The sequence below is a fragment of the Diplotaxodon limnothrissa genome, linkage group LG18, assembly GCF_057381915.1.
Source record: "Diplotaxodon limnothrissa isolate DT_005_m linkage group LG18, D_limnothrissa_male_GT1.1, whole genome shotgun sequence".
Taxonomy (NCBI): domain Eukaryota; kingdom Metazoa; phylum Chordata; class Actinopteri; order Cichliformes; family Cichlidae; genus Diplotaxodon; species Diplotaxodon limnothrissa.
This window is the reverse complement of record NC_140613.1, coordinates 20,084,702-20,106,733: the sequence shown is the minus strand read 5'-3', so window position 1 is coordinate 20,106,733 and position 22,032 is coordinate 20,084,702. Positions and strand designations below refer to the sequence as shown.

Genomic DNA, 22,032 nt, shown 5'->3' with positions numbered 1-22,032 from the left:
TCTACTTTAATTTGTGCATACTGTACTTACAGCAGCTCATCCACTCACCCCCATATAGCTAGTGTATGGTCGTAAATAGCAAACACAAGGATGTGAAGGATGAGCTGTGTTTTGGCAGAGCACCACGTACTGACAGGGGCCGATCGGACAGATCAGTGAAGGAATGAAAAGGTAATAAAAGAAGAAAACGGTGCTGCCAAGGCAGCAATTGTATATTTCGCTCTTATTTGACAGCCTTGATTCTGTTTGTCCGTTTGACAAGTGCTGAAAAATCACATTAGCTGATGGTTCTTTGGCAGAGAAGAGAGAGACGGGGAGCAAACCATGAAGCATATGCCAAGAGAGAAGGAGGGAGGAAATCAGGTGGCAGAGATAGAATAAAAAAAATAAAATGAGAAAGCAGAGGACATTCAGTACATCTGCTATCGCTGAACACATATTTTAATACTGGAATATTTGTGTCTGTTTCTACTGCTGATGCCCTCTACATTAAAATATAAATTGATTGGTCATGCTTTTAATTTTTGTTGGTTGATGGCTGAGCATTCAGATAGTTTCCTGGGGTATTAAACACTGGTGCAATGATACAGTTGCTCCAGGTTTTTCTTCTATCCTGACCTCCAACTGACAGTGTTTCTAAATGATAACATTATTTTCAAATTATAGAGGAAAAAAGACTAAAAATGTGTTTCCCTTGGCCGATAGCCTAATTTCCACTAAATGAATCTAAATGAAAAACAGATATATGGCTCTGTGATAGACTGCTAGCTAAAAAATATCCAAATAACCAGCAAGACACACCTGAGTGATGCACTCTGGTGCTTTTACTTCCCTTCTCCTACGTATACTACTACCAATAATAATAAATAAATAAATAAATAAAACATGCATAAACAAACAACTGCTGACTTGGAATGCAGTGAATGCACAAATGATAGTCTGGGAGCCATTAGACTGTTTATGAATCAGACTGGCTCTCCATCAATAACAACACTTATCACACACATTGTGCTCCAGGAACACTGCGAGCCCCTTAGTCAGAATTTAGATGCCGTTAAAAAGCCTCTTATATTAAACAAGCCGACACATCACATAATGCACGTCGTTTATCAGCAGGCCCTCTGCAAAAGCCTTTACTCCACTTTCTCTCTGTCTCCCCTCCTATTTTCCCTGGCTGGCATTATGCACCATTTACCCAAAGCTGTTTCTTCCTTATCCAGCTGGTTCTCTTTTTCAGACTTTTTTTTTTCTCTCTCTCCCTTGGTTGTTTCCACCAAAAGTCCATACCATTGCTTATCCTCATTATCATTTTGTTCTCTTTTATTCCCTTAATTTACTTTCCACTGCATTCCTCAAGACCATCCTTCCTCGCACATTCCTCTCTCCCTTTCTCACTTTTGTCCCTTTTTTTAAATTTTATCATTCCTAGGCGTCATCGCTCCTGGTGAGTAATGTGTTTGGCATAATTAGGCCAGCCTACTCCAGGTCTCCACTGACATGATTTGCATGCAGATAAAATGAACCGATTATGGACCACAATGGGAGTAGATGTCCTTGTCTCTCATGACATCATCAGAGGTGACCCTAAAAGCAGGAAATTAGAAGGTTTTGTGGTTTAGTACAAGGTGCAAGTGAACTGACTAAATAAAAAAACATTGCAACTTAAGTGTACAATTCAGGGATTTTGTGATCAGATGAATGAACATGCTTTGGAGAACCACTGGTCCCTGACAGGTTGTGAGTGGTTCCTGGAGGTTGCTGGTAGTAGCTAATGTGAAACTGATCTCAAAGAGGTATGTGGTGCTGCATCGAAAATCCCCTTGACATTGCTAACAGGTTACCCCGGTTGTTACTAGTTTGCATGGGAAGGCAAATGTTCTCAATTTTGATTTTGTGTCGCACTTTTTCAAGTTTCCCCACAGCTCAGAGAATAAATGACGAGTTTTTGCAGACATGTTTGTATCTTATATTCTCCAACTGGATGTGGAACGCACATTTTTTCCTACGTTGCCAGGGGATCACCAGCAGGTCTCTAGGCCTGTCTGACCTTTCTACTCTACCTGAGCACTCAAAGCACTGCATAGACCTTGCCTTTTTTTACTACTCATTCACACAAGCACTTTTTTCTATGCTGAACCTTTCTATCTAACATTCACACACATTCATATTCCAATGGATGCATCAGAGAGCAACTTGAGGTTAGCATCTTGCATTTATCTATCTTGCCCAGGAATATTTGGCATGCAGACTGGAATAGCTAAGAATCAAACCACCAGCCTTCTGATTTGTAAATGACCTGCTACCTCCTGAGCTAGTAAAAGAAAGTAAATGAGGTTGTGGTCCAAAAGCACCCTAGTTTGTCACATACTTGGGTTTATATAGAACTTTCTTAGTCATACTGACCACTCAAAGTGTTTGAGATTATAAACCACATTTAACCCGACATTCTTTATTCTGCTTTATTCTACACCTTTTATATACCTCATACACGTGGCCAGTTTATCCACATTCATGGGTTTGAAAATACACCCTTTACTACTTTAAAGACATGCTTAAGCTATCAACTCATATGACAGTGGTATAAGATAACAATTCATCAGATGACCGTGAAAATTAAATAGAAGGATCTATGGGAGTTCTATTAGTTTTGGCAAGAAAGAAAAAAGAAACACTCCTTAGGTCACGGTCCAGACAAGCCAAGTCTTAGAGTAGCTCTAGTCTGCAAAGCAGCAGGATCATGACAGGGGTTTTGTAATTGTATAGAGAATGTTGTAGGGGCAGGGTGTGTCTCACACTGTACCAACAAGTTTCGTATACAGTAAAAGTACACTCCTGCATTAAGCTGTATGTTTGAGATATACAGCCAATAACACAACACACACACACATGCACAGTGTGTGCACACAATTATCCAGATGTCACTGATGACACTATTAGGCCAAACAGTGCCTGCCAGGTTTAAGGTTTCCATCTGTTAAACACACCTGGCTGCCATCTAACACACAGCTCCCTTTGGTGCCATCACTCTCTTTGTTCTTCTTGACCTTCTCCCTCTCACTTTCATATGTAATCCCATCTTGCTGTCTCTTTCTGGTCCCCCCCCCCCCCCCCCCAACACACACACTCTGCCTTTGCATTCCTTCTCTCTCTTTTATCCCTCAAGTTGCTTCATTTCTGCCCTCATTTCTATTCTCACTGACAAGTATTTGTTTGACTTTAATTTTTTATTTCTCCCAACACTGGTTACTCATTTAATGCTACATAAAAAAATCCCTTACAGCCAATCATAGTGACACAGAATAAATCACAAACCTGCAAACATACACATCTAAACATATAGTTGCATATATGCAGTGTACAGTCTCTCAAACCCAGAGTCAGCTGATGTGAATATGGCAGTCCTCTAATCTGCGGCTTGGTTGGTGCTTCTTCCAGAGTTCCTGAATCTAAAAAGGCCTAACTTCTCTGGGCTGGAAGAGTAACACCCTACATTTAGCCACATGGTGCAAGCTAGCCCACACCCTGCTAAACAGAGCCAGATGTGGAGAGACTGGAAGCATGGTACCGTGTCAAGTCACTGAACAAATATGGCTAAAATCTACTTCTCCTCATCTGTTTGACCATATCTCCCTTAACTTTGCAAAAATACTTCATGTTTAGGACTCTTGATCCAGACACCCCACTTTTAAAACACTCCAATGCAAAAGAAAATGTAACAGTAGCGGTTTAACCGTAGTCTGACATAGAAGTAACGTGTCTTATTTTCCACTTCACAACAGCAAAGGCTAACAACAGGATGTCTTTAGGAAAAAATTGTTTTATCCTGCCAAACTGCTGGTCATGTGGTTGCAAGTGTGACACATTATGGTCCAATTAACCCCAGTCTATCGTTCAGCTCTCTTTGAGAAGACGGCCTTTAGCAGATGGTTTTCAGGCCTCGAGGTCCCAACACACATATACTTCTCCCTCTGTCAGCTCTGCATCGCCATATGATGCTCACTGGGGTAAGATAAGGGAACACGAAAAACAGGCAGAGAAAAACAAAACTGAAAGGAGTCCGGTGGGTGGGGAACAGAGGCTGTACAAATGTTTTTACATTTGTGATCAACAAAACAGAGCAGTCTAATTAATTTACTGTCTCAAGCAACAGCAGCTATCAAACATTTATAACAGCATGTCTGGCAAGCATACACAAACACAAAACAAGCTCCAAAAATGACCTCATTGTGACAGAACACAACCAACCATGTTCGGGATGTGTGCGTCTGTGTGTGTTTATCTTAGAATTTTTTGGATGCAAATCATTACAATGTTTAGAGACTGTAGCTGAGTGCTGCTTAAATGTGTGCGTCTGTGGACTGTGTTGTTTACTGGCTCTGCTGTGCTAAATGAAGTGTCTCCCCGAAGAATGGGAAAGTTCAAGAACTGTAGGATGACGAGCTAAAATGGAGAGAATTTTGTAGGTCTTGGATTGCTTTCTGTGTGCTTGTGTACTTTTGCTTCGGAGCGGGGTGGCTCACAGCAACGGCGCCGTGAGCGAAAAGGAGGGTCCATGAGAACGAAGGACACAGAGCAATAGAAAAAGAGTAAACAAAAGTCTCTCAGCCACTAATCACTGTGATCTGAAAAGGTCAGGCTAACTAGCCAAGCTCAGAGTCTCGGCTGACAGATCCATTGTCACAGTCTGGCCAAGGGGAAGAAGTGGAGCACAGAGACACCCTTCTATTAACTGGAGCAAGTCATTACACACAAATAATTGCCTTGGTGTACCAATGCACTCATTTAATCTCTCTCTCTTCCCATCCCTCAGACTTATAACATTGTACTTAAAATCTCATACATTTTATATTATTATGATCTTATTGTATCATTTTTCAAGGTGTAGAGCAGATTTAGTGATTGAGACTATAATAATAATCTTATATAGTACTTTCCAAACCTCTAGGTGCAGTGAGTTATCGAAATGTGCAAATATAAATGGAAATACAGAGACTGTATGAATTTAATGCATTTGAAAGTCAATATATTGGGTTAATCACCTTTGTTCTCCAACTCGGTTTGAACTCTCTTGGGCACAAGTTCTTATAATGTCTTTAAGTAGTCTTCAGGACTAGTTCTCCAGACTTTTTGAAGGACATTCAAATCTTTTCTTTGTATATTGGCAGCTTTTACTCTTTTCTCTCTGAAAATGATCCCACAATGCCTCAATAATGTTGAAGTCTGGGCTGGACTGGATCAACTGAAGGACCAGGTATCTCTCAGGTCAGGTCTTTAATTTTTTCCCAATTTTTTTTTTAAGGACAATGCTGAGATACATTTTTCAGCGCTCTAGGATTCACCCTGTTGGTGCAAAAACATTACATACAAAAGAAATGGCAATAAATTATGTGTTTTTATGACAGGGTGCAAGTAAAGTCCTTGAATGCCTGAATGATTCACAGGTCAGTGTTAAGTGGCTTAAGAAACAAACAAAAAAGCCAGTACTTCGATAATGATTATCATGTACAAAGGCTAGACTGAAAATGAGTGAATGCCAAAAGAAAAACATTGAAAAGCCTTCAGACAGTCTGGAGAACTGCTATTCAAAAAACGAAAAGAAAGTATGGCTCCTTGAAAAGAAAATATAAAGAAATGAAGGATGGCGCAGCTGTTTTACACTGTAGTGTATCTTAATTTTAGTCTGTTGATGGGGTATACAAGAGTGTTCAACAGTTAACATGATATGACACTTTACTTAATGATTTCCAACTGATTGAACCATTTGCATGCTGTACAAAAAGTAACATTTTTCACACATTAAATAGTGTAGAACGCTATCAACTCACTGTGAAATGTGTTTGTCTTTATCCTTTGTTTGGGCTCAGTCAGTTTCTATGAAGCATTTTAAACCACTGAGCCACCAAAGGTTTAAATGACTTTGTTCATTTTTTGTGGTTCTGACTCTTTGCATTAAATCGTGCTTTGTTTTACTGATATCAAAGCAAAAGGGAAACAAAGTTTTAATTAAAGTTAACTGCAAATTGCTCCTTTTGAAGCATGACAGCATATCTTTGTAAACTTTGTAGACTTTGAGATAAACTATCATTGATCTCCTTCGCTTTTTGTCAGTTTGTCTGTTGCGTCAGTGAATGTTTAAAATGAAAAAAACAAAATACACAGACATATACTCTGCATCATAAATACAAAAAGCTCACCATCGAAGATTTTGTACTGTCCGGTAAGCGAGATCTGTAAGGAGCGCCCGGCATCTTTGATTACGTTCTCCACTTCGGTGCGGCTCTGCGAGGCCAGTTTGTCCTCCACGTTACTGGTACAGCAGGTGTAACCCTGAGGACAGATGCGCAGGTGCTCGCCTATCAAAGGACAGGTGGAGGCAGAAAAGAAGAAAGTGAAGGTGGTGGAGGAAAGAACAAAAGGGGATAAAAGGGGGTGACAAAGAACAGTCAAGAAAAAAAAGAAAGATGTCATTAGCAGATTCCATGAGTCAGCACTGAATGACAAAACTGAGATTAAAAGCTTTTGTGTTTCCGCTGTTTAAAATACTCTACAGTCGCTATGAACATGACAGGACTAAATTAACTACAGTGGCTGTTTTTATGGCCTTTTTTATGGTCTGCTGGCAGTCAAGGAGGTAGAGCTGCGTGTATTCGCCCCCTTGATTTCCTTGCAAGACGTGGTGAACTGCGTGGCAGTCGTACAGCGGCAATCGGCATTGAGTTTTAATGAGCACTCCTGACACGCATTCCTGTGCCTACATTTGGAGACAAGTGCATGCACACACAAATGCACAACTCTGAAAAAAAAAAGGGAAGTAGGTGGAAACTATTTCAGACATTGTGACGTTCATACACACACACAGTCAAATGCCATATACGAGAATTTACTGTAAACAAGGAGGCTGTCAGTGCAATTAAAGCTGCAGTCAAGCTGCAGCTGTAATCAGGACAAATGATGTAAGATGGAAATTCCTTCAATCCAGACATAAGGCGAATGAAATTTTTGTGACGTTTGATGAAAATAGGATAAACTATTTAGTGTTTGCTGAAAAAAAACAAACCATCTGACACCCCCACACATCCACGTCCACGTCCACGTACATTTTTACATTTCTTTTAATCAGTGTTTTACAAAAGAAATTTTAGTGAAACAGCATAATAATAGCAACACTGCATCAGGAAATGCTTGCTTGGTTAAACTGACCCCATAATGATCCATGATCCCATACAGTCATTCAGTGTGCAGAACTAGAACTAAATATATCTACTGACCTAAAGATAACCTTAACCCAAACCTAAACCAGCCTAAGCTAATAACTTGTCTTAACCTTAAAATGTGTAAAACCAATAACAAGTCCTGAAAATCAACCCAAACTGAGACACAACTTAAAACAATTTGTGAAATAGTTATAAAGCTATTTTTTTCATTGGTGATAAAGACAAGGTGCTGTATGGAAAAGCTCCTTGTGATTGCTTTGGTTGCCATGGTCGACAGCAGTTTGCATGGAAGCGGGACTTGTCTGCAATCGCTTGCTAACTGCTCGCCAACTGGTAGTGAAATTGTGAAAACCAGAAAACTGAAACGGTCTGCCTTCAACGTTAAAGTTGTGCAATTTGAAATAAGTTGGTTGCATCTATAACACACAGCATTTAATCTCAAGGTGAACATCCTCTGTTCCTGGTTTACTAAATTTTTCAAATTTCACTACAGCTCAGAGGGTAAACAGCGAGTGTTTGCAGAAAAGTAAACACTCGCTAGTTCATGCAAACTATGTGTGACCACTGCAATCTGCAAGCAACCAAAGCAATCACAAGTAGGTTTGTGTGGTGCAGCAACCTCTTTGCAACTAGCAGCAACCAGAGGTTAAGTGATTTCTAAGCCTGGTCTAACACAAAACACAAGAACAATATATTTCACGAAAATAATATGCGCATGACACTATGTGCACTTTTTTAAAATCTTTTATCCGCTCTATCCATCGGTGAAAGACTAGAATCCAATAACAAGTCTAATATAAGCCGATGAATAACTACGTCTTAGTATTTCGTATTAACATGAATTAAATATGTTGTCTAAGCTTTAGTCTGACAAACAAAGCTTTGCTGGTTCTGACACGTCTTGAAATGCATATTATGTCAGCTCACATGGCTGAGCTTCACATGGTGTGCACAAAGGCAAATTCAATAAACACATACTGGTGTTGTATTAATGATTAATGTCCCTCGAGCTGACATTAGCATGCATCTAGAAGACTCTGAGCTCAGGGCAACTCTATAAGCAGAACGTGGAAATCAATGAGATGGACTCTGCCATCTATTTCAACATCAGAGCCAGTGATTTCTGTGCACACTGCCTCAACAGTTACAAGCAAGTGATTCACCTTCATTTACTGTAGCTGTATTTTCAGTCGCCCACTGAGGACCCCCATCCTGTCCACAGCCTCAGTTGTGTATTCCAGCCAGTGGAGTGGGTTTGTGTGTATAACAAGAATCCTTGCATTTCACTGATTAAGTGGCAACCAAGTTCTCTGTCTTTTAAGTGCCTTATGCAGGCCAGCGCTGAAGTGAAGCAATTAAAGGCAATTGTCCCCCTCAAACGCCAAAATGGAGAACAAGCTCTGCAGACCAGAGAAGGTGACATTGACCGTCTCTCAGCACCCTCTCACTGATAATGATGTGACTCACACCCACGGACCATAGGATAGGAGGACCTGGATAAAGTCTTCGCGATTTGTGCGAGAAATAGGAAATGAAATTTAACAAAGAGAAAGGAGAAAACCGAAGGGCAGACAGCAGACAGGAAAGGTATGCTGTTCTTTTGTGCGTCAAATTGAATGCAATCTACCAGCACCTTCTAATGGACAGCTTTATTGCACATGTGTATTAAGAGACTGCAGACTTTTCTTCCACTGCATCACTAAAAAAAGAGTGGACAAATAGATGCTGACGCACAAAACACTCACATACACACATATAGCAGGAGGTGTGAAGCTTCCAGCTAAAGCCACTTCAGAGGGTCAATTTTTTATGTATAAATTAGTGCTGTCTAAATTAACACGTCATTTTGGAATTCATTTCAAATATTTATTGTACTTTTTTAAATACAAGTGACACAGCTAAATTTGTTTAATTACTTTGAAAGCTGTCTAGAAGTGGGAGGCGCGCTTTATAGGGCTCTGCGAGTCAGGCATTTCATTATGACAAAGCATAAAGTTGTTTATGCGCCATGAACCCATGTCCTTCTAGTTATGAAAAACAGACAAAAAAGTAGACTTGAGGAGGAACTGCAGGAAGTTTAATGTCAGCACATAACACTCAGTTCTAACTTGCAGTGCATCTCTCTCTAGTCGGTCTCACTGAGCTATGTTGGAAGTGCATCTTTTGATCTAGCTGTATAGATAGACGCTTATAGATATTGACATATATAGACATTAATTTTGAGTTTTCACACTTAAATATTCACTTGCTTAAAGCTTCAGTGTTAATCGTGATTAATCACAGCAAATGGTTTGAGTATTGTTTTTGATACCAGCTGTGGTGTAAACAACATTGTGAGGATTTTCACTGTAACAACCACAACACTCGCAGTGGGAACCGACCGAGTCAAAGTCTCACAGCCCTGGAGACACATCTACTGTACAGCGAGAAAGGTCACCTGTAACAGAGCATTATGTTTCCAGTTGACTAACCTAATAGTCAGCTAATAATACAAACAAAGCACTCTCTTCCATTTGACTCAGTAAACTGGAGTGTGTGAGTGTGTGTGTTTGTTTGGGTGCCAGCAACGCTAAGCCACTCTCCAAGTACAAAAGGAAATATATACTTGACAGGAAGTTGTGGCTCTTCTCGTTTTAAAGTCGCTTAAGCACTCACACACATACGCATACACACACTCACATGTAGGCTACACACATATGCACACACACTCCCACAGCTAGAGGATACTAGGTAATCAGCAGAGGAGGATGGGCCATTTTCAAGTGGGAAGCCCCACTCATGTAGAGGGAAAAACATCTAAAGGGTGAAATAATGCTAATGCTTAAAATGGCTATTTAAAAAAAAGAAATCATAGCATCCACTTTCTGTTACGCACTCACTGATGCTGCATTTATTAATGCATTTAGGTAGTAAATACATGTGTTCACACAGTAAGTAAGACTTATACTGAACAGGGAAAATGACGGGGCCATATTTTATTAACTTTTTAATAAAACCAACAAAATAAAAACAATGCTGCTCTGTGTTCCTCTTGCTGAGGATGTGCATACCCTCATCACTGAATGATTGGCCACTGAACGGTAGGTGTAAATAGACTGCAGAGTGTTCAGTGTGGTGCTATCCACTTAGCCAGTGGTTGTTTGATTTCCCCAGTGTCTAATTTCCAGCAATCCTCTTGGCACTTAACCGCATACACCATATTGCTCTGTTTGTGCTCGGGAACCCGATCCTTGGAATGGATTGTTTCCTATTGTTAGATTTAGAACATGTTTTACTACCACAAAACCACTCTTTGTTTATTGCATTGAGATAAAATTAAACCAAACATCTATAAGATCTTAAAAACAGAAACAACAACAACAACAAAAAACCCTCAAATGGTATTTTCAAACATATGCGAGTTTACAAAGTAGGTGCTCTGCAATAATTGACCACCTTCTGCAAGGCCAATCAGTACAAACATAGCAAGCCAATAATCTGGCACTGCTTAAAATGGCTCACATGCATACACCACCCACCAAATTTATCTGTTTAAAAATAAACTAGGTGTTCACTCCACAGCAATCCCTTTTCTTTTGACAGACACGTCCGTTAAATAGTGAGCAATTCCCTGCCCATTAGCTTATCATTGTTCACCAGGGGGGAAGGGTCCTATTAAACACTAGTCTTGGAAGGCAGAATAAGGTTGTGCACACTGAGATAAAGCATGTGAGAGACTGACGGTCAAAGGCTTGTAGAGATGATGAGACACACAGAGAGAGGCCAACAGGAAATTAAGAATAATTCAAAACACCACTAGTTTGGGAGTCGGGGAGCAGAGGTCAAATTTTTTGTTCTTGTTCAGATAGGTCACCATAACTGAGGCAGTTTTCAGTGATGCTTTGTTTCCTTATGCACGTAGCCACTAAAAACATCTTAATGAGAAAAAAAATACAAATACAAATAAACACCACCACAGCCATTTGTGGCAGTGTATTTCACATAAACAGACACAACAAGTTTTGATGCTATATTTGTCCCACCAGTTGAAAATGTGCTAACCGCTGCAGCTGTTATGCTGACTGAGACACTGTATGCAGTTTTCAGATGGTACATTCAGGCAATTCATGATGTTCATGGAAGATTTAGGCCATGCCCCCAGATGCAAACTTTGGTTCCTTTGTCCTTTACACTGGTAGAAAAAATAATCATGTAAGGTAGTTTTTTTTCATTGATGCCTGCTGAGCCTGTTTTTGAACATTTTATTTGTACTGTGAATAAGCCATTTCAAATAATGTCACCTGGTACTAAAAAAGGCCCATCTTTTTTTCATAGAAAATAACATAGTTGAGGTAGTTCAGGCTTCTCTGCATAGACAGTTTCCCCCCAAAAAAGGGAAGACTAAGATGCAGAGAATGGACGGATGTATGGATGGATGGATGAAGAAAATACCTGGAATGACATAGAATCCCTAATGCTGCATTTCTGCTCTTACTTTGCAAAAATGCAGTAAAGTCAGCGTCTGAGCATAATATGTATTCATGTTGAGAAGTCAGATCAGTGAATGTATCGAAACTAAACAATCCAAAGATTAAAGCTCTGGAGCTAAAAGCAGAATTTACAGTGAACCTAAAAGTGTTGGCTTTATTTCTTTCAGGCTTAAACTGTCTGCACTGATACTTTGGAGAAGTATGCATGCATCATCGGAATTCAGGATGCATTACATGCAGCAGTTGTTAAATCTCCCTACTTTTCTGCCAAAGCACATTTGACAAACTAGCGTGACTGCGACACACTGACATAACTGACGGCTCCAAGTAATGACCGACATTGCATAACTGATACCGTTTCAGACCACAATGCAGAATGTCAGCGCATCTGCACGCGCGCATGGGTGTGCACGCTCGCTGTGGGATCGGAGAGATTAGCAGCATAATCCCGACGGTAGTGCGAGTGTGTGTGTGTGTGTCGACAACAAGTCGCCGGTGCCGAGGAAAAACATCCATGGAACACCAGGAATCACACGGGCGCGTGCACACCCCCTCAAACACGCTTGAATAGTGGATTAAGGTTAAACAGATAAAGTACAAGAGGACTATTTGGCACTAGAGGTTGACATAATGTCTGACCCACCAACTGTACACAATGAAATTTCACATACCAACCTGACAAATGGTCATTACAGGGTGGTACCATTCTGCATGCCTACTTGTTGTGAGTCAAATAAGTCTGCTTGTCCATCTTTGTCCATACTCCTATACTTAACACATAGAGTACGACCCAGGCTTTCACCTAGACCCTAGATTCACCAGTCTGGTAATGTGAGACCAGCAGCTATATAAATAGCTTCCTCGAGCCAGACAAGGTGGCAGCCACACACAGAAAGCATTACTACTAAGGTTAGGGTTATGGAAGTTCCATGCTGTTTTTTCCTACTGCTCTCTCCCGTCAACCCAGGCCTGGATTCACTTGACTTGAGTGAGAGTCATTTTAACTGACTGTGAAAAGTTTAACCCTCTGATCATAGCTACGGACGACAGAAAAGACTCAATGGATAACGTAACATTATAATCACGTGGAGTGTGGGGGTTAAAGTTAAATTGCTCTGGCTAAGCTGTGCTAACAAAGGGTGGAAAAGAAATGAAGTGAACTAAGGACGTGGGGTAAAGGAACAGGAAGTGCAATGATACAGAAGAGGACAAGACAAAAATATGACAAAGATAATAATGTCCTATTGTCAAAAAAGTGCTAATTGTATAATGGTAGCAAACTAGATACTGTTTAGTGTGGACATTACTGCTTCTCTGGCAATCTAGCAGCACAATGTTGTACAGTGGTAGAAAATGAAAGTGGGTGAAAATGAGAGATAAACTAAGCAAACCTCTGTTTTTTCCAAACACCAATGCATTACATGAATTTTAAGCCCTACAGTGCATGCCTTCTTTATCTGCACTGTTTTGGACAGACTTTACAAGATTCACATCCTGCTTCAGTTTTCTTAGCTGTGATTTATAAGGAACATGATGGATTATAACAGGTTTTGCAATTAAGTTGATGTAGCCCTGAGAAACACTCTTGATGGCAGTCCCTTTGTCCTGGTCCTTCTTTCACTGTCTTTCTCTCTGTTGCTCTCTCACATTCACAGTGAAAAACACAAATCCCAGAGCCAGTGAATAACCTAAGAGTGTAAATGCCAGCAGCATTAAATGATGGGGAGCAACCAGTCACATTCACTTAGCACGTACAGGCAATGTGCTATCAATAATTGGTGCTTTAGCTGTTCAGCAGCCTTCCTCAAGATCATCTCCATTCTTCATCCATTCCCTCAATTTTTTCAACCTAATTTACTCAAGTTAAGAAGAAAAACTTACACACTGAACTTACACTGAGACGGCCTACACACAATGTCCAAGTACTGCTTGTTACAGACATGCCATAACTTGACCTCATCTGTGTGTTTCCTTAGTTACTAAATGTGTTTGCACAAAAAATAAGGGAGACAAGAAGTAGAAGAAATCAAATGAAGATGTAATTCTCAGGAATTTTATCTGGATCATTTCAATGTGCTCATGATATCTTAGAGACAATATATCACAGACCATCCCAAAGTAAAAAAAACAGCAGTTACACTACAGGGAGCTGACCTCATTTCCGTCTATAAAGGACTGTGTGTTGTTTTGGGGTGTGTATGTGTGGGGGATGATCTAACATAGGTCTTTGACAGCAAGTGTCTGCAGTTGACGCAAATCACGCAGAACATCTTGTCACATGATGCGGATGATAAAACGGGAGTGATGCTTCTGTGTCTGTGTTTAAATGCGCACAGCACTGCAGAGCTGGACTGAAATGTTCTAAATGTTTGACTATGTGGGTTTTTAAACACAGGTATCCACACACTTAACAGTTTTAAATTCTGCATTGGCTTTTTTCATTTTGAAATATTGTACTAATCAAATAATATTATGTAATTATAAACTTTTTTTATTTAAATGTACAATTATTTTACTTTATTGCATTTATTTATATTTCAGATTAGCTTCTAAATTCTTCAGATATTTGTTTTTTTATACCATTCTGTCTTTTTTACCTATTTATTATGTTTTTCTGATTTACCTTTATTTTTATTTTTTTTCTGGGATGAATAAAGCAACAGTTGGGTCCATAAGTTCTTCGATAATGATCCTTTTTTATTTTTTCATTTACCTCTATACACCACCACTGTGAATTTTAAGTCAAATAGTTAAGATGTGATTGAAGTGCAAATCTACAGTGGGTTTAAAAATGTGCTGCACTTGATGCTCAAAAGAAAGCAGCCAAACTAGCATAATCATAAATATAGATACTATATTGACTGCCTGAAGTCACTTTCAACTGCTGCTTCTTTGTAGGTGTGTCTGCCTTAAGCTTTGTGTTCAGTAACTGATAATCATGCTCCACTCTGTGGAGATCAGGTGACTAACTTGGCCATTGAAGAACATCCTGTTTCCTTGCCTTGATAAACTCTTGGGTTTGTTTTGCAGTATGCCCGAGTCATTATCCTCTGCACAGATAATTCATCCTGCTACTTCTATCAGCATTCACATCATCAATAAACACAAGTGACCTGGTTCAGCTGGCAGCCATACATACCCATGATATTGCCTTCACCACGTTTGACAGACAGCGCAGTATGTTTTGGACCATGGGCTGATTCTTTCCTTGTACATGTTGTTCTCTTTCCATTCTGGTAAAAGTTCATGTTGATTTCATCTGTCCAAAGAATTTCTTTTTGATGCTTTCTAGCAGATTCTAATCAAGCCTTCCTGTTCTTGAGAGTAGAATTTTGCCATCATGCACGTAAGCTATCCTCTCCACAGTTTTCCATGCTTTTTGATGCTGCTGAGCTGGCCAGCGCATTCCTTCATTTTAAAAGCATACCGGACTGTCTTGGTCACTTAGTTATATTTAGAGTTCCAGTGAACAGCTACTAAATGTGGGTTCGATAGGTTTGTATCAACTCCAGATCTTTCATTCAATTTATTTGTCATGACAAAAGAAGGGAGCATCTCTCCCCTGGCCATGAAACAGCTTCTCAATCAATTATCCACCTACTTTGATCCTCTGGGCAGAAAGGAGCAAGCAGTTCAACAATCAGACACACATATTTCAGGGTTTACTTGGGTGAGTATCTTTGGATCTTTACAACTGCAATATTTCATATGTTTATATAAATAAAAGCTATTATGACTGCAGTTGGATTAGGATGCTAAATATGTGAACATTAGGTTTCTGGGAGGCTTGATGACAAAGCACTGAAACATCCAATAAAATCAACAAACTTTCTCAGGAAGTTGAGCTTGATCAATCTACCTCAGTGGGTTTTTATCAACTTCTACTGAAGTGCCATAAACACTGTTGTCACCTAGAGCCAAGACTGCATGGAATGCAAGGACGTGCACCACGTAGTAAAGCTTGCCCATCATATCACCAGGACATACTTCCCGAACTTAAATCTGAATCTAGTAGCGTCATCAGAGACTTAACACACCCAGTCTATGATCTGTTTGTCTGGAAAGAAGGATCATGTGATAAGATCCAGGACAAACAGACAGAAACAGATTTTTACAAGAACTAAAGTTTGTGCTGTTTTCTAGACTTGTTTTTCTCTTCCAGCTTTTACACAAACATAAAACACAAATCACCACTCAAGCATCAAAATTTTTTATCTACTGCACTGCATTATTGCACTATTGCATATGCAAAATAACACTTATGCCAAGTATATATTTCTTTTAATTAGCTATTTTCATTTGTACGCTTTTGTGAACAAAAGTTTTTTCCTTTTTCCTTTACCTACATTTTTTAGAGCTATTACCTTTGAATGTGTAAATATGCTGTTTTTTCAGGTAAAATAACTGAAAAACAGGGAAAAGGAGGCCCATTTGTTTTGAAGGTCCAAAGACCTTCAAAACAAATGGGCAAAAAAGAGGGGAGCACGAACATACTTGAGCACAGGTATTTGTGCATGTGTGCCAGAGAGTGCTCATGGTTTGACTACTATACACTTGCAGCCTTCTGTTTGTGGCAGGACTGTCTCTTGATGGTGAAAGAACAAACAAAGCAGCCAGTTCCCCTCTGGCCTTTGCTGCTTAGAGGCAGAGAAGCTGACAGATAGAGGCTGACTTTTTGTTGTTGGGCCCTGTCAAAGCAACACGAGCTAGAACATATCCAGCCAGAACTGAGTCAGATACATGAATGGTGGTAAATGATGCGGCTAAGATTTTGTATGCAAATAAAGAAAGGTGAGCGCACAAAAGTAAAACAGAAAGCAGGGATTATTAGGAAACAGAGAGTCACTGAAAACAATAAGAGTGCTTGAAAATAGAAAAAAGAGCTGATGGTTAGATATTGACTTTAAGTTTAGAAGTAAATTTTAAATGAGCCAGTGCACCTGCTGCTGGTTGAAATGTCACATGAAGCATATGAAGAGGCATTAGAAGCTACAAATAGCTTTTTGGAGGCGGTATTTGGAGCAAAGCACAAGTTGTCCACAATACAACTACTAGATAAAGAGAGAGAAACAGGTGTGTATTGTTCATTTTAATTGGAACTTTTGTTTTGAAAGGCTAGAAATTTTACAGACATCTGGTAAACCCCGAAAAGCAGCTTTAGTATTCACAAGCTTTCATTCTTACAATATAGTACTATTCGGCTAGTCATTGTTGAAAGGTGAAACAATGTGTATTTGTCAGACACGAAGTTTCGGAGTGTGAAAGTGAGAGCTAGAAAAGTTTAAAAATGTTAAAATGTTTTTATTATTTTTTTATATCATTTATTATGAAGTTTTAATAGTGATTAGTGATTTTAATAATAACAATGAAAAAATCCCCCCCAGCAAAAGGTTTGGGAAACAAACAGAAAACCAAAAACCCTGATATAACCTTTGTTTTGAGTCTATTTACACATCAAAATCTTTGTCAGAAGAATGACTCTAGTTGTGCACTCCAATCACATTCACACAAGCACTTTTTTCAACAGCTAAGTGTTGTCTAAGGCTCACACTGTGGCGAACACATCAAGAGTCAGCATCTTGCCCAAGGAGCAGCCAGGCATCAAACTACCAACCCTACAATTAGTAGATTGCAGTGACATCGCCGTCAGCTAATGTACAAACTTTGTACAGTCTCCTCCTCTACAGCTTATACTGAACATGCTTAGGATGGATTAAAGCAAGAGAACAATTTTCCCTTTGGGCTCAATAAAGTTTACCTTCCTTATCCATCCATGCATAATCATCAACTCTACCTTTCGATCCTGTGAAATACTGCAGCAATGACACTAGAAGAAAAGCTAACACAGATTGCTGAATGTAACATATGATGAAACTCTTAAATTGTTATTTTTTTATTTAATGCAGTTCATTTCTTTACGCTACTATGATACAAAGACCTCTACAAAAACCATCAGTCATTAGCTTAATCCCTATAAGCACACACCCCTGAGACTCCCACCGAACCATTTTCTAAATCCTAATAAAAAAATGTTGTCAAAGCCTCAATCAGGTCTTCTTTAATCCCCAGTAATGACTCATCAATGAGACATTAAATATTCCGTGATCTTATTATAGATCTCTGCTTGGAAAGAATATGACTGACACTCTCTGCCTCAGTCATCAGATCAAAGCACAAACAAGCCTCTCAGTTCCTCCCTTTGGTTCTCACATATCTCTCTCTCCCTCTCTCCTTGCCCCATGACTCCCTCACACACTCTTCCCTTTCCTTCCTTTGCCTTTGGCTGGGAATCTGGCCAACAAATCTGGGCTTCCAAAGAGCAGATCCATACTTGCTTGGATACTCAAACACTGGCTTGTTTCATGTATTGTCTAAGAGTCGTTAGCTTGGAGTTGTATCTCTGTCTATATCTTTTTGCGTTATTTGTCTACATTCAATATAAATCAAGATATCAGGGTATCATCATCTGTCGTTTGGTAAAAATGTCACGTTAACTAGTTTAAAGAGCGCAAGGTATTGGTTGTGTGGTGAAGCCGCTTCCACATACACTCACAGCATGTGGACATTTTCATAGGAGAAGAGATTTAAATTCTGATGTGCTCCTGTTAACTGACACTCAGAAACAGTATAAAGATGGCTCTGGGCTTCAATAAAGTTCCCATACATCTATTAACCAGTGAGTCATATTAAAAGCCTGATCTGAAAGAGGGTTTGACATGTGAACCAAAGCTGTACAAGGAAAGCCCTGTTTTGGCGATGTTGTCTGTGCATGGTGTGCGTGCCAAGCTGTCTATTTTGAAGTCAGGTCAGGACAGGCTAGCACTTCAGGCCTCTCTCAGTCACTGTGAGTCAGTAAATTGTCTTGACAACAGACGGATAGACACGGCTAACTGACGACCAGACAGAGCGACTGAAAAGAAAACAAACAGAAACATGTAAGTCACATGGCAGGAAAGAAGCGATAAGAGAATTTCAAATAAAGGAGCCAGGAAGCAGACCACAAACAAAGCCTGATGGGAAAGATTCACATTCAGCACACAAACCACTGGAAAGCAACCAAATGCCAAGGCAAAGATGAAGATGTTTAGGGAATGTCAAGGCTATTAAGCCTGTGGTTTCTACTTTCCTCCTCGCCTCCAAACAAGCCGATCTGTCAAACCACCATGTCACTCCATTTTCCACAATCAGGAACCAGGCCACCAAGTCATTGTTCTATGTAGGCCACCATCAGTGATGTCACACATCTCCTGCATTTTGCAAAGCAGCGTGGGCCTTGATAATTTACACATAATGACTGAAGAATCATTCCAGCTGTGCTTGTGCCTGTTGGGAAAAACAGGGGATTTTAGGAAACTGACTCATCGGATCTACAGGATGTTAGTGGCACACAAAGATGTTGAAGATCCGTCTAGTTTACTAGTAGCCTGTTTTATAGAACCCAAACATAGACTCAATTAGATTAAGATTTAAACCTTCCTGTGAAAGAGTGGTCAGCAGTGAGTCAAATACTACATTTAGATTTTAGCAAGGTACTTGAAATGAGGTAACCAAGTACAACGCAATGGATTTTGTTCTATAGCTTTAAATTAAACATTGCTCTAAGCGATTTCAGTAAATTCAATAAAAATAAGTTGAATGTTGACCACTAGCTGCAGCGTTTGCACATAAAGACGAGGTTTTACCAGTGTCCAGACCTTGATAATAAATTAAATCTTAAGAACTGATTCAGGCTTGGACACTTGATCTCTGCTAAACTAAGAAATAAAGGAGCAACATTCTTCTGCTAATGGCCAAAATCTGCAAATACTATTGACTTTGTCATGGGGGTAGCACTTGTTAGCAAGACAGGGCAAGGCTGACTGGTAACACAATGACCCTCTAAGTGTTGGCACAAGCTTAATGATGTGAAAAAATCATTAGCTCCCTAACTGCTTACTGGGGCAGTGGGCAGATTATGTGTAGTTAGAGAATTTATGTTCTGCTAAAAAAAAAAAAAAAAAAAAAATCCAAGCATTCGTGATGAGTAAGAACTGCAGAAAATTACTGCTACCTATAGCTGTAATGGAAATTACATCCATGAGAATTTAAAACTAATCTGCAACTCTGATGTTAAAAACTAAGTCTGGAATATACATGTATATATTTTTTAAATGGGAAACATATGCGCATGAGAACGTAGAACCGGAGATATATGAACATCACAGAAGTGTGTTGAAAGAAGAATTTAAGGCACCTTAACAAAGCCACAGAGCATGTATGGTGTTAAGATTTCCACATGCTGCCTATTAGGCCTCTAGAATTCAAAATTCTGGCATATCGCCCATATGGGAGCAGCTTCATTGTACTGCTCTGACAGGTAAATGTAGAAGATGTGTAAAGGAATGTTTCTGTCAGTCACTCCCCTGTCTAATCCCCGTTTCAGTCCAGGCCTGAAAGAGAGCTTTTCATGGTTTCATCTATGAAACAAGAAAACCTAAATGCTTGTCAAAGCTGCACTCGTGAACTTGGGAGTGCAGCAGTTCTGTGCTTGTTGCATTCCTCTGACTGCCTGCCCCTGTCATTCGGTTCTTTTTTGACTCCCTTGCTCTGTCATACACTCTTTCATTGTGTTCCTCCACGAGCCTCTGTGCCTGTTGATGTCATATTTTCAGATGTGCTTCTGTTGTTTACCTTGATTTCTTGGTTTTCTTTCCAACTATACCTAAAGGTCTGTCTTGCTTGTGCTTTAGGGTATGGTAAAGTTGCTCCTTTATCAGTTTTAAAGACATCAGATTTCCCCAAAGATTGCTTTTAAAATGTGGGATTTTATTTTTACATTTTTTTTGGTCTTTCTTAAAAATTTTACTACTCGGTTAAGTGACGATTTTACTACTATCATTACACAGATGCTTGTTTCTTGTTTCTTAGCATTAGCTGTGTGATAGACTGATGACCCATCCAGGGTGGGAGAGGCTTCTGCCTTCAAACAACCTTATGTTGGGTAAGCAATTCAAATAATCAGTTGGTGCCTTGTAATACATGGGCATGTATAGTTTTAGCAGAAACTAGGAAATAAACTCCTGGAAAAAAAAAAACAATATAGCAGAAGAAATGTAAGAAGAAGAGGTTGAAGTCTGTGCTGTCCAAAACACTTGTAGTACTGTAAGTCTTCATGGGAAAATTGCAAGTAGCACACATATTAGCTAACATATATGTTTTAAGGGAGAAACAGAGAGGAATCTTATTACATTTTACCAACAGATCAAATTGTTGCTTTCTTTCAAAATGTCATAGAATTTTCATTTTCCTTCAGCTGCTCCAATGCATCGCAGTGAGTGGGACAAAGCTTGTCCACTGTCCTCCTTCACTGGAAACAGTCATTAAAAAGGAGCTGGATTGTGCTGAAAGGGTAGATGGTTATCCTCCCGGAGTGAGATGAAGGCAGAGGAGGAGGGCGGCAGAGAGATTTGGGAAGAAGGCCACAGGGAGACAGACAGGCCACAGGCTTTTGCTGAAAGGGTGGGTGGTTTAGCCATCCAACCAGAGAGGGAGGAGGAGAAAAGGCTGAGATAGAAAAAAAAATTACAGAAAGGGAAATGCTGGCAGGAAGAAAGGAGAGAATGAGGAAAGAAAAGAAATTAAAATCCTTCTCTGTTATATAGCTCATGATTTTCTGCCATGATGCATCAGAGGTCTTGACACCAGTGAAAAGCAGACATGGGTTAGCATGTATTTGGCAACATTACTGTTAAAGTTCTGTGCGCATAGCTATTAATACTCTGGGACCCATTTTCTCTTTCAATATTGTTCTATAAGCATAATAATTGGTTTCTATCGGCAAAATATTATATACAGTTTTGTTAAATAATAAGAAGACTGTGACTAAAACTACATTTTACTTTCATTTTTTAATCTAATGGAATTGTTCAACATTATGAACCGCATATATTGACTTTCTTATCAGGATGGCCCTGCAGCTTATTGCAACTTCATGAAATCACGCACACACATGGAAAAAAACGTATTAAATGCACAAAAATGCTTTATATACATCAAGCAAGACTAAAACCTTAAATGCTGCTGTTGGAAAATGTAATTCATTTTATATTGATAAACTGATTAACATTTCAGAGTAGGCTGAGAAAGAAGGACTGTTTAAGGAGGTAATATAATAAGCTATACTTTACTCCAAATTATCGCCCACCATATTATTAACGGGGAATGTAATTCCTCTTTCGGATTAGAGTGCCACCACCTGTCCCTCCCATCCAGCTGTGAGAAGGTGAATGCTCTTAAGTCCACAGGACATAAATGTGTTGAGTGAAGTCAGATCTTGCCTGACATCTGTAGCCTTTTCCTGCATCACAACT

At 39.5% G+C, this 22,032-nt stretch overlaps 1 protein-coding gene across 2 annotated transcripts in view; it reads right to left on the bottom strand.

Moving 5' to 3' along the window:
* Positions 1 to 22,032, bottom strand: part of gpc1b (glypican 1b) — a 57,509-nt gene that overhangs the window by 16,309 nt on the left and 19,168 nt on the right. For both annotated transcript variants that reach the window (XM_085378914.1, XM_085378913.1), the window contains exon 3: positions 6,195 to 6,353. In XM_085378914.1, coding sequence (XP_085235040.1) covers positions 6,195 to 6,353 — 159 coding nt within the window. The remainder of the gene's footprint in view (positions 1 to 6,194; positions 6,354 to 22,032) is intronic.